The 19,283-nt window shown below is 44.7% G+C and overlaps 1 protein-coding gene across 1 annotated transcript in view; it reads left to right on the forward strand.

The window, feature by feature from the left end:
* LOC142760448 (ceruloplasmin-like) overlaps positions 1-19,283 on the forward strand; it is an 81,909-nt gene that overhangs the window by 43,891 nt on the left and 18,735 nt on the right. Inside the window, exons 15-17 of the mRNA XM_075863638.1 lie at positions 3,924-4,052; positions 4,143-4,249; positions 5,916-6,135. Of these exons, the coding sequence (XP_075719753.1) occupies positions 3,924-4,052; positions 4,143-4,249; positions 5,916-6,135 (456 nt within the window). The remainder of the gene's footprint in view (positions 1-3,923; positions 4,053-4,142; positions 4,250-5,915; positions 6,136-19,283) is intronic.

Consider the following 19,283-nt stretch of genomic DNA (forward strand, 5'->3'; position numbering starts at 1 on the left):
CCTACAGTCCAGGTCTGGAACTACCAAGGAGACTTACACATGGGGCGAATTGATTGTTTCAGCTTTATATACCTTTTAAAGGGAAGGTGTCATGAAATTATTATTTTTTATCATATTGCTTTTAGGCCCCATGCACACAACCGTAAAAACTCCCGTAATTACGGGCCTATAGACTTCTATTGGCCACGGGTACCTCCCCGTATGCTTACGGGAAGGTGCCCGTGCCGTTGAAAAAGATAGAACATGTCCTATTTCAGGCCGTAATTACGGCACGGGCAGCCCATAGAAGTCTATGGGGCTCCCATAATTACGGGTGACTACGTGTGTGCACCCGTAATTACGGGAGCGTTGCTAGGCGACGTCAGTAATTAGTCACTGTCCAGGGTGCTGAAAGAGTTAAACGATTGGCAGTAACTGTTTCAGCACCCTGGACAGTGGCTACCGATCAAAATATAGATAAAGCTGTAAAAAACAAAAAAGACGTTCATACCTACCCAGACCCCCCACTGCTTCTTCCTCCAGTCCGGCTTCCTGGGATGACGTTACAGCCCATGTGACCGCTGCATCCAATCACAGGTCAATCACAGGCTGCAGCGGTCACATGGACTGCCGCGTCATCCAGGGAGGTCGGACTGGATGTCAAGAGAGGGACGCGTCACCAAGACAACGGCCGGGTAAGTATGAATTGCTTTTACTTTTATTACGGAAAGGGCTGTCCCTTCTCTCTTTCCTGCACTGATAGAGAGAAGGGCTGCCGATTAGTGCAGTGCAATTTTGCAGCCAAAAAGTGCCCGTAAATACGGGTGGAATACGGGTCGAATACGTGTGACCAAGGACCCGTATTTACGTCAGTATTTACGGGTGGACAAAAATACGGCCGTGTGCATGGGGCCTTAGTTGTGTTCTTGTGTTCTACTTTTTTCTTACTTTTACTTCTCTATGGGGGCTGCCATTTTTTTTTCGTCTCTGTATGTATCGATTAACGACACATACAGAGATGGAATACGCAACATGCTTCCCCATAGAGATTGCGAACGGGAGCCGTTCCATTCACTGCAGCGTACACTGTCTGTGTGGGAACGGCGCATGCGCCGCTCCCACACGGACCAAAACGAAGCTCGTTAGCAGAGCGAAATCCGGCGCCATTCTCATGTGGACCGGAAGCTGCTGCCGGACAGTAAGATGACGACTTAAATAGTTGCAACCCGCGGCTTAACAACATTTTACACTTCCAGCAGGAAGGATTCGGGAAAGGACTGAGTCTATGAACCTGGAAGGTCCAAAATTTAGGCCAGGCCGCATTTTGGGTAAGATCCTTGTCACAAGAGCCCTTAGTGAAAAGGTTCCTGAAATGGTCTGCTAAATGAGACCTGTTATCCTCAGACCTATTGCAAAAGGAGACTTTGCATTAGTCTTAAGAAGTTTATGATCAACTACCTCTGAACCTCGGGAAGAGGTACCACATAATTACCTATCCTAAGAGGTTATTTCCTTCTGGTCCTAATCAAGGGCAGACAAAGGTGGTGGAGAGCCACGTGTAGGGGGTGGGGAGTGTGGGACCCCATACTCTCCAATGTTTTACCATGGCACCCTAGGTTGTGTCACATAGGGTTCGTGGACCCATTGGGCCGTATCGCCTTGGCGGTATGGCAGCTGGCCAACAGGGCGCATGTTAAAGTCTATAGTTCGTATAGGGTACCTGTGGCAGCTTGGACAGTAGCAGGGGAGGCTCAGCTGGGACTAGGCTGCAGGTAGACTAGGCAGCAGGTAGACGTCAGGCATGGAGTAGCAGGACAGGCATGGAATACAGCACAGCACGACTCTGGCTCAGCACGGCACACGAACAGGATAGCACAGGATAGAGGAACTAAAACAGGAATAGGAACAGGAACACACTAGGAGACCATCGCATAGACAAACTTAGGGTACGACAACAACGCTCAGGCATAGAAACAAGGGGCTGAACCCCTCTTATAGTCCAGAGCACTCATGTGCTGATAATTCATTAAAGTCCGGTGCGCACGCCTCCCCTTTAAGAGCAGGCACGAGCGTGCGGTCGCACCCTACGGGATCCGGCCGAGGTTTGCGGAAGCGAGCGCTGGCGTCTCCTGAGGAGGAGACTGAGGCCAGCGCTCGCCGACCCATGGCTGCGGCCGTCAGGGGGAGAGTGAACCAGACGACCTGCAGCCACGGACATGACAGGTTATCTCATTCCAATGGTGCACCAGTAACTGTGAGCATGTTTTCGGTCCCTCAATTATATTATACTGCGCTGCTGTGCATTGGCACGGTTTGCACATGAGGGGTGTCCGCCCGTAACCATAATATCTGTTACAACAGGGGAACTTCAAGCATTGTCATCAGTGGATCCATACATCAGATTCCTCCAGGACATGGTCTTGATGAAGTTACTACCAAACTTCACTCCAAAATTTGCAACCTGAAATCAGGTCAACTCCCTTCCAATGATCTGGCACGTGTCTTCCCCTCATGAGGAACATAAACTCTGCTCTGCTGTTGTCTTGAGATCTAGTTGGCTTGGAGTAAGAGATTAGGAAGGTTGTTTCTTTACGGAGACAATAAATTCTCAAAGACTTAAAATCGACTAAACCTACCCTGGGTAGATGAAGTGTCGAGGCCAGTAGTCGGCTTACAGTGTTACCTCATTTAGTCTAAAACGACTCTACTAGAGCAGTGGACACCTCTTGGGCTGAATAAAGTCTGATACCACTGGATCAAATTTACTGTGCAGCTTGGAGCTCGCACTTAATATTTCTCAACCATTATGGGCTGAATTTTGGTTGTCTGAAGAGACGTCTCTTGAGCGGTCAATCTTGGGTTCCACCAGTCAAGAGGGCTTCTTCTTGCTATTTCCCCATTATTCTGCTGCTGCAAGACGTAAGGGAAGAGTAGTCCTAGCAGCAGCACGAGATTCCAGCCCTAATAAAGCCTACTACTTTATTGTAATGACGGGGTAGGGAGACAGACAGGTGAGCCCTAATCTACCTGCCACTCAGTCCCTGCCTACTTGCAATGGCCCGTCCTAGGCGACGGCGTACAACTGGGCGATGGTCCCTATGCTCAATAAGTGCACGACAGACAAACAGACAAGGGTACACAGAAGCTAAGGGAAATGGGGCAGTTGCCCACGGCAACACAGTGAGCAACAAGAGTAGTGAACGAGCCGGGTCAAACCAGGAGTGCACGAGGTTCAAATCGCAGAGCAGGAGCGTAGTCAGTAAAGCCAGGGTCAAAAATGAAGCAAGGTCAATAATCATAGCAGGAGCAGCAGAGCCAGGAAACAGAAAAGAATCACAGGCAAAGGAGGAGCAGGAAATGCAGGTATAAATAGACAGAGGGCGGGAGCTAGCTCCGTCTGGCCAGGCTGTGATAGGCTCTCCCACTCCTCAGCCTCCCAGCCTGACTGGTAGAAGATCGTGTCACTCTCACAGACTTAGGAGCAGGTGCAGACTGATTACCCACGGGCGTCGACACAGAAGCTGTGTCTGGCAGATCCTTTACATTTATAATAAAGAAATGGTAGGAGGGGCTAGATGTCTATGTAGGGTGGAGCCCCTAGTTGATTAGTTTGATTAAATTAAAAATTCCATCTGTCCTACTAGTTCACATTATTGTGCTGCTGCTAGGACTAAGGGAAAACAGATTAACGTTAGAAATCTACTCTTACATCTGTTTGGCTCATAACTATGACAGCCACTCAAGTTCCAGATGGAGAAGGAGGCGATTTGTGTCATGGCTCATGTCAATCATACGTGTGTCTTTGGGCAGGAATGTTAGCTATGTCCTCGGCCTCTATCTCGCCTCCCCAGTACAGGATCTGATTATATCACATGAAAATATTTTATTACATAAAAAATGGAATGTTTATCAAATTAATGTGCATATTGCTCCCTATATAATAGGTCCTCTCCTTAAAGCAAATATTGGCGATAGCATTGAGATCATATTTAAAAACATGGCAAGTAGACCCTATTCAATCTATGCACATGGCATTGAACCAGCGGATAATGATATAAAACCTACTGAGCCAGGTAAGAATATCCTCTACAGTAATGAAAAAAAACTTTAGAAATACAGTAGTACTTTGCTGAATTTTGGCTAATCCACTATATCACATATAGGGCAGATACAAACATATATTTGGAATGTTCCGGAACGATCTGGGCCTAGTAGGCAAGAAATACATTGCCTGACTTGGGCTTACTATTCCAACGTTGATCAAGTGAAGGTAAGTTTTAGGCTTTATTTTATTTTTTTCTAGTTTCTGTGTATAAATTTCCACCTCCTCCTTAATTGTTCGTTATGCCGTTTTTTCCCTTATGAGCTAGAAACCAGGGATTTTTTAAGTGATTTTATACAAGACCTGTTGCTATCACGATAAACCATAAAGTCTGAACAAGAAGTCCTAAATGCTGGAGCTTCTAAACTGCTTTCTGCAGAGAAAATGTATAGCCAGACGCGGTTTCCCCTGGAGACAATAGATCATCAGCGTGGGTTAGAGAAACCAGACCCTCAGCAATCAGCTGTTCGCCGGGCCAGCTTCTATTTTAAAGAGGGCTGTCTTCCTTTTAAGAGAATGTATAGAAATTGACATACTATTTAACCCGTTCGTGAACGCCAATACGCCTTTTCATGGGGGCCACTAATGGGCTTTATTTCGATGCATACGCCTTTTCACGGTGCTGCATCGAACGAGCGAGATAGATATCAGTATTGATCTCGCCAGTTTAACCGCTCAGATGCGGCGCTCAATAGCGAGAGCCGCATCTAAGTGGTTTTGGAGGGAGGAAGGGAGCTCCGTCTCTGACCCCACCGACATCCTGCGTGTGATCACAGAGTGCCGGTGTCTTCTATGGCAGCCGGGGGGGCCTAATAAAGGCCGCCAGGTCTGCCACTAGTTATGCCAGGGGCATGGCATAGCAGATGTCTGTCCGGACAAGCAAGTAATTAAGTATTGCAGTGTATTATAAAAGCGATCTGACGATAACGTAGTGAAGTCCCCTAGTGGGACTATTAAAAAAGTTAAGAAAAAGTTTAATTAAAAAAATAAGTGATATTTTTTTTTAAAAACCCACTTTTTCCCCTTACAAAATGCTTTATTATCAAAAAAACAAAAACAAAAGAAAGTAAAAAAAAAAGTTACACATATTTGGTATCGCCGCGTCCGTCCGTACCAAACCCCAACTATACATTTATTACACTATTTAACCCGCACGGTGAATGCCGTAAAAAATAAAATAAAAAAACAATACAAAAATTGCTGTTTTCTGTGAATCCTGCCTTAAAAAAAGTGATCAAAAAGTATTATCTACTCCAAAATGGTACCGATAGAAACTACAAGTCGTCCAGCAAAAAAAAAGCCCTCATAATAATAATAATAATAATAATCTTTATTTATATAGCGCCAACATATTACGCAGCACATACAACTGCATTGGCAGAAAAATAAAGTTATGGCTCGAAATATGGAGACACAAAAACAATTTTTGAAAAAAAAGTGTTTTTAGGCCCCAAGCAAACAACCGTAAAAAATCTTCATAATTGCGGACCGTAGTACGGTCCGCAATTACCGACCCATTCAGTTCTATTGGCCGCGGACACCTTTCCGTAACGCATGTCCTATTTTTCGTATTTTACGGGCCGCGCTCCCATGCTTTGTGTGGGAAAACGGGCCGAAAATGCGGGCTGTGCTTATGCGAGATATCGGGCGTGGTTAGGGGGCGTGGCTTAAAAATGTCCCTCTTTTCAAGATTCAAAAGTTGGGAGGTATGAGTCAAGTTGGGTTAATTTTGTAAAATGTTAGATTCATGCTCCAGGTTTCACTTTGAGGGGTAGTTTCTGTTTACTGTGCCATACAATGGAAATTATATTGACATAATTATATTCTTTCCTAGGACACATACAGTGGATTGATTGGGCCGCTTGTTATCTGCAAGAGAAACTATTTTCCACTTAGTTTGCTGAGGACACCTGTAGTGCGCTATTCTCTCCTTTTCTTGGTCTTTAATGAAAATGAATCCTGGTATCTAGATGAAAATATTAAAACATATTCCCTGAATCCAGAAGAAGTAGACAAAGATGATGAAGAATTCATTGAAAGCAACAAGATGCACAGTAATTTTTATATAAACTTTCATGAATATACATACACACATTTTATATCTATTGTAACACTCCTCACCCTCTAAGCCGCAATTGCTTTGACACTGGTTAAACTGGGGTGCGGTCTAGGGAATCTCCCCACTCCTCACCCTTAAAGGGGTTGTCTACAACCGGACAACTGATGACCTATCCACCAGTTAGTTCATCAGTATATGATCGGTGGAGGTCCGACACCCGGACCCCACACCAATCAGCTGCTTCGGCTGGTCCCGGATGCCGGATGTTTTGAACAGTGTGCAGTAGTTGGAGCCAGAAGCAGATTGCTCTGACCACTGCATAGCGGCCGTTCTGCACCTCTGCTCCTATTCATCACTGCAGCTCGGTTAGCTGATCGGTGCGGGATCCGGGTGTTGGACCCCTACGATCAACCCCTTTAAGTTCTGCAACGAGGTATGGACTTTCCTGGTCGTATTTCCAGGTAGCTGTCCCTAAAGTAGTAGCCAATTGACGGTGGGTGCGCTGTAGAGGAGTAAGGAACATAGTCAGGGGTTGTCAGTGGAGGAGCAGCAGAATAAGACAAACCCGGGAATGAGACGGAATGGTAGTTAAACGTCAGGCTCAGGCCATGGTGAGGATCAAAGTCAGGATTAGCAATCCGGATCAAGAGGCACACAAGGATGTACATTAAACTTCAGGAAAGGAGAGATGGCCCTCTAAATTGGCCATCTGAGTGACGCCAGAATGGGGCGGGTGGCTGTGCAAATTAGACGACCTCGCAGCCATCAACAGGAAAGCTGCGACAGATAAGCGGAGCTGATGCTGGGAGTAGAAAGAGGCCGCAGCGCATGGCAGAGAGTCCAGTTGCCTAGAAATCTGACATAGATGCCTGCAGTAAACATGGCCACGAGACCCGACACATGAGCGAGGGGAGGTGAGTAAAATCATGCCCATCCACATCCAGGACTTACTCTTATGAGCACAAAAACAAAGACACAATTTACAGCATAAACACAGCCAATCTAAGAACAGGACAGCCTACTTATGTTTCAATAATTTTTATTAAAGGTTTACAATAAAAGGTAAACTGTACATCAGACATTGCAAATAACAGTTGGGGGCAGTCCCCGTAAATCGAATCATAACAGACAAATATATTCCTAGTATTGCCATATGTCGAAAAAAAAAAAAAAAGAAGGAAGGGAAGGAAAGAGGGAAAAGAGGGGGGAAAGACATGAAAATGAGGGTGAAGTGTCCTCTAGGGAAGATGAACCTAAGAGATTGTCCCAAGGTGTCTGAGCCATGGCTGCCAAACTTGAAGGAAGAGCTCCTCCTTATCTGAGACCATACAGTGTAAACGATCATTGACCATAATCCAATTCAGTTTAGTCTTAACTAGATGAATAGGAATCAAAAGGACTTTTCCAGGATGTAGCTATAGCAATTTTGGCTGCCAGGAAAAAGGATACAAATTTATGAGAAGCTTTAGATAATCCAGGAACGGTCTCATTAAGTAATGCCTGTGACGGGGACAGTTTCAAGTTAATCTGAGTTATAGAATATAGCATATTAAAGATTTGTCGCCAAAACCGGCGTACCCTCGGGCAACCCCACCATATATGTAGAGGGTCTCCCACACATCCACAGTGTCTGAAGCAAGAACAGGACAGCGTACTTAAACCCTTCTAACCACATTAATACGTGTTTTTTTTATGTAATCTGCATCCGAGTGCATGGGCGTTTTTCCTGCACTGTGGATTCTATATAATTTTTAGAAGTTCTAAGCATTTATTTTAATTATCTGTTACCAACCAGAAGAGTGTCTCTAGTTACTGGGGGATCTGCTGGATAAGACAGGTGTTCTTACTTCCCGGCATCGTTGTGTCGTGGTCCCTTTTCTTCAGTTGGGGTTCAGCTTGCACAGTACAAAGATAGACACGCTGGGTGCGAGTGTATAACAAGACAACAGCGATTTATCTCTCTGCCTATTGTGAATTGGTGCATGGCCCAAACTGCCACACCAGGGGTATTCAACTACTTTTAGAGAAGGTCCATTTACCTGGGTCTGCCATTAGATGAAGGATCTGAGCTGAACACCAACAGTAAGGCTTTGTTCACACTAATCCACAACAGATATATGAGATTAAGCTCGGATTTCTGCCACAGATTTGCAGTCTGATGTGCAGCGGATCCACACACCGATTAGCGCCATTCAATTGGGCTAATCCACATGTAGAAATCTGATGGCTTTTTTGGAACGTGTGAACGGGGTCTAAAGTTTTCTTGTTAACGTGCGGCCCTATCTACAGTATGATTTTAAATTGGCAGGCAGGGGGGTAAAAAAAAAATATAAAAAGGAGCAGGGCCCCATACCTATGCCCCATGCCGCCCACCCAGATTGGACCTAAGAAAACAAAAAACTAAATATTATTTACTCACCACTCCTCTTCTCCACACGGGGCCTGTCCCGGATCTCTTCAGGCTGCCACATTAAGCTATGGCACATACAAGGTCTTGATTCTGGGCCGCGCGAGGACCTTATATGCAATGCAGCACATGTTCTTGTGTGCTGCGTCGCATACAATGTCCTGCCATTGCCTGGCGTTAGGACCTGGTATGCACTGCAGGGTAGACCTTTCCAGATGTCTGATGTGGCAGCCTGAGGAGATCCAGGGCAGACCCGCTTACCCTCTAAGTTTGGTCTAAGTCCCACCACCTGTGACTGCGATCGCAACGGCACTGCAGGGAGGGTGTCTAAAAACCAATGCCTCCCTGACATAACACCCCCCCCCCATTCATCAAATCTGTCCGATTTTTGCCAACCCTGTCTTCAGCTACTGTGATTTCTATATTCATGCAAACTTGAATGCAATGTTTAATACAACCATGTCACAAAATAAAGCGCCACACATACAGTGCCCCATAAAAATTGTGATCCCTGAAAATAGTGTCACAGGCTGTGCTTAATGTATACTAAGCACCAAACACAGTGTCTGCTAAAAAGAGTGCTGCACACTGTGCCCCATGCAAGTAAAGCGCCACAAATACGCTGTGCGCCCTTTAAATAGTGCTAAACAGTGCAATCTGTAGAAAGAGCCACACACAGTGCCTCCTGTATAGCGTGCCACACAGTGCCCCCTGTAGAGTGCCACACACAGTGCCACCTGTGGGTAGTGCCACATGTAGTTCCCCTGTAGATATTGCCACACTTTGTTCCCCCTATAGATAGTGCCACAGACATGGTCACCTGTAGAAAGTGCCACAAACCTACCCACCTGTCCCCGTACCCACTTTTTCATCCATTACATCATCGTGCTGCCTGCATCACAGCAAAAGTGCAAAATGGTGGGGCAGGGAACAAATGGTACCCTTGCACCCTCCAGCCATAAGTGAAGCTCTTCAATTGTATTTGTGTCCTAAGGATACGGATACAATTGAGTGCAGGGAGAATCGGCCGGATCCCACCCCTGCTCGTAGAGGAGAAGCATACCTCCTGTGCTGCAGCAATGGAGGGACGTTCCTCTTCACTGCCCTGACTACCTGCTGGCTGTCAGAAGGGAATCAGACAGCTGGCATCCGCAGTCTGCAAACAGACCACGGTCCACCAGTTTAGTACCACTGCTCTACAGGTTCATGGTATGTACTTGTCCTTCTCAATGAATTAGAATATCATCAAAAAGTTAATTTATTTCAGTAATTCAATCCAAAAAGTGAAATTTTTTCTTTTCATGTTGATGATTATGGCTAACAGTTAATGAAAATCCAAAATTTAGAAAATCAGAATATTATATAAGCCAATTTTTAATCCTGAAATGTTGACCTACTGAAAAGTATGTACAGTATATGCCCTCAATACTTGGTCAGGGCTCCTTTTGCATGAATTACTGCATCAATGCGGCGTGGCATGGAGGTGATCAGCCTGTGGCACTGCTGAGGTGTTATGGAAGCCCAGGTTGCTTTGATAGCAGCCTTCAGCTCGTCTGCATTGTTGGGTCTGGTGTCTCATCTTCCTCTTGACAATACCCCATAGATTCTCTATGGGTTTTAGGTCAGGCGAGTTTGCTGGCCAATCAAGCACAGTGATACTATGGTTATTAAACCAGGTATTGGTACTTTTGGCAGTGTGGGCAGGTGCCAAGTCCTGCTGGAAAATGAAATCAGCATTTCCATAAAGCTTATCAGCAGAGGGAAACATGAAGTGCTTCAAAATTTCCTGCTAGATGGCTGCGTTGACTCTGGACCTGATATAACACAGTGGACCAACACCAGCAGATGACATGTCCCCCCCCAAACCATCACTGACTGTGGAAACTTCACACTGGACTGCAAGTCACTTGGATTGATGCCTCTCCACTCTTCCTCCAGACTCTGGGACCTTGATTTCCAAATGAATTGCAAAATTTACTTTCATCTGAAAACAGGACTTTAGACCACTGAGCAACAGAACAATCCTTTTACCCCTTAACCCAGGTACGATGCTTCTGACGTTGTCTCAAGGAATGCGACAGTTGTAGACCATGTCCTGGATACATCTGTGTGTGGTGGCTCTTGAAGCACTGACTCCAGCCGCAGTCCACTCCTTGTGAATCTCCCCCATATTCTTGAATGGGCTTTTCTTGTCAATCCTTTCAAGGCTGCGGTTATCCCTGTTGCTTGTGGACCTTTTTCTACCACACTTTTTCCTTCCTCTCAACTTTCCATCAATATGCTTGGATACAGCACTCTGTGAACAGCAGCTTCTTTAGAAATTTCCTTTTGTGGCTTACCCTCCTTGTGGAGGGTGTCAATGACTGTCTTCTGGACAACTGTCAAGTCAGCAGTCTTCACCATGATTGTGTAGGCTACTGAACCAGACTGTTGGACCATTTAAAGGCTTAGGAAACCTTTGCAGATGTTTTGTGTTGATTCGCTGATTAGAGTGTGACACCGTGAGTCTACAATCGTCAACTTTTACCCAATATTCTAATTTTCTGAGAGACTAAATTTTGGGTTTTCATTATCTGTTAGCCATAATCATCAACAATAAAAGAAAACAATGCTGGAAATAGATCACTCTGGGTGTAATGAATCTATATAATAGGAGTTTCACTTTTTGAATTGAATTACTGAAATTAACGTTTTGATGATCTTCTAGTTCATTAGGAAGGACTAGTATATATATTTTAGCGCCCGTGTTATATTTGCCTTATTGCCAATGTGTAATTGCCATCTGCACTGCGTCTACATGGTAATAATCTGTATGCTCCCTTCTTTGGTGTTACTGTACACGTCTGTGCATCTTGCTTTGGAGACTATTTCTGTTTGCTGACTGCAGTAAACTAGGATCCGACTGTGTATGTGGCCTACTGTCTGCTTATGTTTATGGCTTATTTGAGGATTACCTACAGTTATCCAATTTTATGTTTGGTTGAAATATAGTTAATGCATATTACAGCTAGTGGGTGTGCTAGCTGATACAATTATGACAGGTGAATTGCTAGAATATGCACATTATGGTAGAATAGACATCCAGAAAAAGAAAATAGATTCTAGCTCTCTGTTTAAATCCTGTGGAATATAAAAACTGGGAAGTTTTTGGGAAAGTGGATGATTCGAATTTTTGCCAATTCTTAAAATAGTTGCCGATTTTTTTTTGTGCGACCTTCTATTGAGTGTGTTAAGGCTTTCTTTTAAGATTTTATCTTTTTCCAATGTTGCCAGAAGAGCTATCTGGTTAAAACCTTAGGTAGGGGATAATAGATACAAAAACAAAATTTGTTTCTTACCACTTGAGCAAGGCATTCCTTTCGTACCCAACTGGACAAGATCCTTGAAGCCAACGAGGGGAAAAAAACCAAAAGGGGTAATTTATCAACCTTCGAGCGTGACTTCAGGGAAAGTGGGCATGACAAATTTATTATAATTTAAACCAGAAAACTGGCGAAGATTATAGTGGAAATCTACGACAGCTAGAAATCGAAATCATTCTATGTGACATATAAAGGTAGTGGTCCGTGAACCCCTATCTTGCCCCCCATCCACCCCCATTGGCAGTTATTTTTTTTTAATGAAATTATAAATAATTCTCCTGTCCGGCTCCCTCATCACTCCAACGCTGATCATACAATGTAATGACACCAAGCAGCGTCAGGACATTGTATGGAATGCAGCCCTGATCATGTTGAAGTTCTGCATCGCATATCGCTGTCTGCATCAGGACCCTGTATGAACGGTGCTGAAGTGATGAGCCAGAGGAGAGAAGAGGAGCAGTGAGGTGAGTATTTGTTGTTTTTTTAATTTAATTTTTGGGGGCAATGTGGAAGGAATGTATTTCACCTGGCAGCGGTCGTTACACCACAATTGTTGCCCCCTTGTCTGGCCGAAAATGTTACACATTTATTATGAGGCTTTAGCTTTTTAATAAATGTGTCACACTTTGCTCCAATTTTTCTTTCTATGCCGTATGAAACATCAGCATTAATAAATTCCCCCCAGTGCGCACACAGGCTGTTGGAGAGAAATTACTGGAATTCTCTGCAGTCTGATCACACTTAACAACAGATGCCTGGATTTCAAGTGCAGATTTATTAATAATGGCTTAAAGATAGCCTAAAGCTAGAGGTGCTAGACTGAAGATGCGTATATTTTTTCAATTAGATTTGGTGCATCTTGGCGCGTGTTAGACTTCATTCCCTTCTTTACACCACATATTGGGTGGTATAGTTTAGACAAATATTTTGCAGGACAAAACTTGACTAAGGTAGTGATAAATCTGGCAAATTTTTTGACAAACCCACTATCATACTCTAGGCATGCAATAATAATGCATTAAGAAAATCATCGCAGGAAATGCCGGAATCAAGGCGCAAAGGGAATATTAAATCTGCCCCATAGTCCATGTTTTTTTTCTCTCCTTCAAGAAAATCTGCAGAAGGAAGCCATAGGACTTGCACCACAAGAAAAATATTTCTAAGGCATTTATTCAAAGGTTTTTCCAAATTCCAAGCCCGAAAGAAAGTGGAGACTTATTATAGACCTCAGAAACGCAAATTTTCTGATCGTCCTACGGCAGCACACTTAAAGAGGCTCTGTCACCAGATTTTGCAGCCCCTATCTGCTATTGCAGCAGATAGGCGCTGCAATGTAGATTACAGTAACGTTTTTATTTTTAAAAAACGAGCATTTTTGGCCAAGTTATGACCATTTTCGTATTTATGCAAATGAGGCTTGCAAAAGTACAACTGGGCGTGTTGAAAAGTAAAAGTACAACTGGGCGTGTATTATGTGCGTACATCGGGGCGTGTTTACTACTATTACTAGCTGGGCGTTGTGTATAGAAGTATCATCCACTTCTCTTCACAACGCCCAGCTTCTGGCAGTGCAGCACTGTGACGTCACTCACAGGTCCTGCATCGTGTCGGCACCAGAGGCTACACTTGATTCTGCAGCAGCATCAGCATTTGCAGGTAAGTAGCTACATCGACTTACCTGCAAACGCCGATGCTGCTGCAGAATCATCTGTAGCCTCTGGTGCCGACACGATGCAGGACCTGTGAGTGACGTCACAGTGCTGCACTGCCAGAAGCTGGGCGTTGTGAAGAGAAGTGGATGACACTTCTATACACAACGCCCAGCTAGTAAAAGTAGTAAACACGCCCCGATGTACGCACATAATACACGCCCAGTTGTACTTTTACTTTTCAACACGCCCAGTTGTACTTTTGCAAGCCTCATTTGCATAAATACGAAAATGGTCATAACTTGGCCAAAAATGCTAGTTTTTTAAAAATAAAAACGTTACTGTAATCTACATTGCAGCGCCTATCTGCTGCAATAGCAGATAGGGGTTGCAAAATCTGGTGACAGAGCCTCTTTAAGGGTTAAGATACTTCATCTGATCAATTAAACAATTAGGAGGTCCCAGGTAGCCTTAAATAGAGCCCAATTCCCTTCAGAAAGCGTATTTTTTCTCTTCTATGAACATGGATAGTGAAGACATCTATACTGAATGTTTTATATAGAGGGTTTCCTCTGTCCCTAAGCTGCGACCCATGAGGACATGGGGGGCTGTATACTGGGGGTTTCCCTTGGCCTGGCTTCTAAATCTTACCTGGAGGTAAAGTAAAGCCACGCTTCCATTCTGGAGCTGCATACAGGTTTACCTGTCCCTCGTCTCCTAGATGTGGATCCCATACACCTCCGGACCGGTGCTCCAAGATGGCCACTGCCAAAGTGAGTTGTACGCTGGCTTCCGGCGCATTGGTGTGTACTGCACATGCGTGAGAATGGAAGTCTCGCGGGAACCCCGCAATTCAACAATGGACCGCGAATCTGGGGCTATGATGCTGGTTAAGCAGCTTGACCCTGGAGAATTAAGGTACCTAACTTTCATTGTGTCTTTGTTAGAGGGGTTTTCTTCCTTGAGGCCAATTACAGGTTAGATTGTAAATTGCATGCCTCTTTCCCCAGATGGCAAGTGCTGCATCTCAAGGGAAACGCAAGAGGAAATCCAAGCATAATATGTGTAAAGGTTGTCAGCAACCGTTGCTAGGGGATTGGGATCAGAGTTTCTGCTCCTCTTGCAGACCTCCTGAACAATCCCTCCGTACTGAATCCAAGAGGTTTCTGTCCTGGTTTAAGGATCAGCTTACGGATACCTTTCAGGAGATGAAGTCGGCTGCTATGCCGAAAAAATCTAAAGGTAGAAAGCGGACACCCTCTCCGCATTCCCCTTCCGAATATTATATATCGGAGGATGATCTGGATTCAGAGGACTCTGATGGGGAACCTCTAGATAATATTTATCTGTTAGATAAAGACATGGTCCCGTACTTGCTCAAAGCAGTCAAATTGACAGTCGAAACCGACAGTGGCGTAGCTATAGGGGTCGCAGCGGTCACAGTTGCGACCGGGCCCACAAGCCTGGGGGGCCCGCAGGGCCCCCGTTGCCACGCAGCGCGCTAATACAAATTTTGTATGTGCCGTGATGCCGACACTTCCTGGTTAAGGGCATGGTTTGTTTAAACGTCAGTCACATGGTACACTCAGTGTACCATGTGATCGTGATGTCACGTGAGGGGGCGTTCCAGCCACTGTGGAAGAGCCGATGCAGAAGAGCATGGAAGACTGCAGGTGAGCGGCAGAGGGGGCCCGTAATGTATGTGTGTTGTATTGTACTGTCTGTGTTTGCGGTGGAGAGAGGAGCGGGGGGCTTTAAATTACAGGCCCCCCTGTCCTCTCTCCACCGCAAACACAAACTGCATGACACAATACATTACAAACTCTGGGTCGCACTCCCGCTGGGGGGATAGGTAAGTAACTTTATTATTTTTCTATTATGCACATATGGATGAATTATACTGTATAAGGAGGGGGGCTGATATAGTGGCAGCTTTGAGGGGCATTATACTGTCTGGGGGGCTAATATTGTGGCAGCTTATTGGGGCTGCTATGGGGGCATTATACTGTATGGGGGCATTATACTGTGTGGGGCAGCTAAGGAGGGCATTATACTGTGTGAAGTCAGCTATGAGGGGCATTATACTGTGTGGGGCAGCTAAGGAGGGCATTATACTTTGTGAAGTCAGCTATGAGGGACATTATACTGCGTGGGGCATTTATGGGGGGCATTATACTCTATGGGGCAGCTATGTAGGCATTATACTGTATGGGGGCATTATACTTTATGGGGGGCATTATACTGTGTGGGGGCAGCTATGAGGGGCATTATACTGTATGGGGCTGCTATGGGGGCATTATACTGTATGGGGGAATTTATGAGGGGCATTATACTGTATGGGGTCTGCTATGGGGGGCATTATACTGTGGGGGGATAGCTATGGGAGCATTATACAGTGTGGGGGTAGGTACGGGGAGCATTATACTGTATGGGGGCAGCTACGGGGGGGCATTATACTGTGTGAGGCGGCTATGGGGGGAATTATACTGGGGGAGCTGTTGGGCAAGGCGGCTGGCCATAGGTGCGGTAGGGGTCTTGTGGTGTTGGGGAGGGGTAGGGGGGCCCAAGCTGAATTCTTGCACCGGGGCCCATGAGCCTTTAGCTACGCCCCTGGAAACCGATAAAGATGTGTCTCATAAACCCAAAAAGGAACAACTTTATTATTTTCCGGTCAACACAGACAGAGTCCTTCCCTTGCATCCTGTTATTACGGATTGGTTCCAGAAAGATTGGGATAAGCCAGAGAGACGTATTGATCAAGGGGCGAGGTTTAAACACACCTACAAAACAGATCCCAAGTTTAGTTCTAGCTGGGATGTTCCGTCCAAGGTTGATCTGGCTGTCGCCAAATTATCAAAGAAATCTGTGTTTCCTTCAGAGGAATCCTCACTCTTAAAGGATCCAATGGATCGCAGAGTGGATTCAATATAAAAAAAAAGCCTACTCATCGTTGGTAGCGGCGTGTAAAGTGGCATCAGCCTCCATCCTGGTTGCCAGGGCTCTTCGTACATGACTTACTCAGCTGTCACAAGATCTAGAAGACGGCGTACCGAGAAAGAAGATCTTGCATAATATCCCTCTCATGAAACCGGCTGTGGAGTTTTTGTGTGATGAACCGCTGGATGTTTTGAAGTTTTCTTCTAGATCCCTAGCTCTCTCTAATGTGGAGCGTAGAACCCTTTGTATCAAGCAATGGACAGGGGACATGCCATCAAAGAATCATTTCTGTTCCCTACCATTTCATCTCTCTTCGGACCTCAGCTGGAAGACATCCCCCCTTAAGAACGCAGCCTAGTTTGGGCCTTAAGGCTCAGAGCCCATTTTTCAAACCTGACATATTTCACTTTATGTGGCAATAACTTCAGAATGCTTATACCTATCCAAGCGATTCTGAGATTTTTTTTCTCGTGAGAGACCTTGGACTTTATGTGTTAGTGGTAAAATTTGGTCAATATAGTCAGTGTTTATTTGTGAAAAATTGCAAAATTTGGATAAAATTTGAAAAAATAGCATTTTTCGGAATTCAAATGCATCTGCAGATGGTTATACCACCCAAAATAATTAACTAGTTCACATTTCCCATATGTCTACCATATGTTGGCATCATTTTTTGAACATTCTTTTATTTTTCTAGGACGTTACACGGCTTAGAACATAAGCAGCAATTTCACATACTTTGAATAAAATTTCAAAAGCCTCTTATTTTAGGTACCAGTTCAGTTCTATGTATTAGAAACCCCCATAATATACCCCATTTTAGAAACTGCACCCCTCAAAGTATTCAAAACAGCATTTATAAAGTTTATTAACCCTTTAGGTGTTTCACAGGAATTTAAAGCAAAGTAGAGGTGAAATTTCCAAATTGAATTTTTTGTCAGAAAATCCATTTTATTTCATTTTTTTCTGTAAAACAGGTTACCAGAAAAACGCAACTCAATATTTATTGGCCAGATTCTGCAGTTTTTAGAAATATCTCACATGTGGCCCTAGTGTGGTAATGGACTGAAGCACTGGCCTCCGAAGCAAAGCAGCACTTAGAGCAGAGTTTCCCAACCTTTTCAGGCTCGAGGCACCCCAGGAAAAAAATAAAATTCTCAGGCACCACTACCAAAAATTGTTTACAAAATGACAAAAAATGGCTAAAAACAAGTACTACACTCTTAGGGTATGTTCACACAACGTTTTTTGTAAGGAAGAAACTAAAAATCTGCCTCCAAATTCATTTAGGAATTTTGAGGCAGATTTTGAATTGACAGCATTGTTTGACTTTTCTTTTTGCCCATATTTTTTTTAAGCCGTTGAAGCGTATGCAAAAACCGCAGACAAAAAAAGCACCAAACTAGCGCCGCAGGTTTTTTCTACCTCCTATTAATTTCAATGGGAGGTCAGAGGCCGAAACAACTCGGAGATCATCAGCCCCCTACTCACAGTAATGACCATCAGCCCCCCACTCACAGTAAAATGACCATCAGCCCCCAACTCACAATAAAATGACTATCAGCCCCCCACTCACAGTAAAATGACCATCAGCCGCCCACTCACAGTAATGACCATCAGCCCCCCACTCATAGTAAAATTACCATCAGCCCCCCACTTACAGTATAATGACCCCTCAGTAAAGAGACCATAAGCCCCCTCCAGTAAAGTGACCATCAGCCTCAGCCCCCCCAGTAAAGTCACCATCAGCCTCCGTACCCCCGCAGTAAAAGGACCATCAGCCCCTCCAGTAAAGCCCCCATCAACCTCAGTCCTCCCCGTCCCCCGTCCCCCCCCCCCCCCCGATAAAATGATCATCTGCCCCTCTAGTAAAGTGACCATCACAGAGAGAAAGTGTGCTTACTCCTGGGGAAGGAATAAATAAGGAAGTATAAGAACAACAACTCCCAGCAAGTCCAGGCTATTATTATGTGATATCAATGGACATTACAGGGAGGACCTATAAGAGGAGAGAACTACAACTCCCAGCATGTCCAGGATGTTATGTGATATCAGAGAAAGTTTACAGGAGGAGGAGGTAGAAGAGGAGAGAACTACAACTTCCAGCATGTCCAGGCTGTTATGAGATAGAGGACATTACATGGAGGAGGTATAAGAGGAGAGGACTACAACTTCTAGCATGCCCAGACTGTTATGTGATATCAGAGGACATTACAGGGAGGCGGTATTAGAGAGGACTACAACTACCAGCATGCCCATACTGTTATTATGGTATATCAGATGACATTGCAGGGAGGAGGTATAAGAGGAGAGAACTACAACTCCCAGCATGCCCAGACTGTTATTATGGGATATCAGAGGACATTACAGGAGGAGGTATAAGAGGAGAGGACTACAACTCCCAGCATGTCCAGACTGTTATGTGATATCAGAGGACATTACAGGGAGGAGGAATAAGGGGAGAGAATTAAAACTACCAGCATGTCCACGACGTTATTATGGGATATCAGAGGACATTACAGAGAGGAGGTATAAGAGGACAGAACTACAACTTCAGGCATTCCCCTGGCTCCATTTCTCACACAACTGCTAACAAAGAAAAAAAAAAAACACTTACCCTGCCCAGCGTTAATGGCTCCTCTCCCTCCATCAGGCTTCTAGTGGGAAGCGGTGGGCGGTACTCGTAACAGACGTCCGCGCGTCACGTCTGCTACAACGTCGGGGGCGGAGCTTGTAGCAAAAAAAAAAAATACATTTTATTTTTATTTATTTATTTTTATTTTTTGCA

The sequence above is a fragment of the Rhinoderma darwinii genome, chromosome 4 (genome assembly GCF_050947455.1).
Source record: "Rhinoderma darwinii isolate aRhiDar2 chromosome 4, aRhiDar2.hap1, whole genome shotgun sequence".
Taxonomy (NCBI): Eukaryota; Metazoa; Chordata; class Amphibia; order Anura; family Rhinodermatidae; genus Rhinoderma; species Rhinoderma darwinii.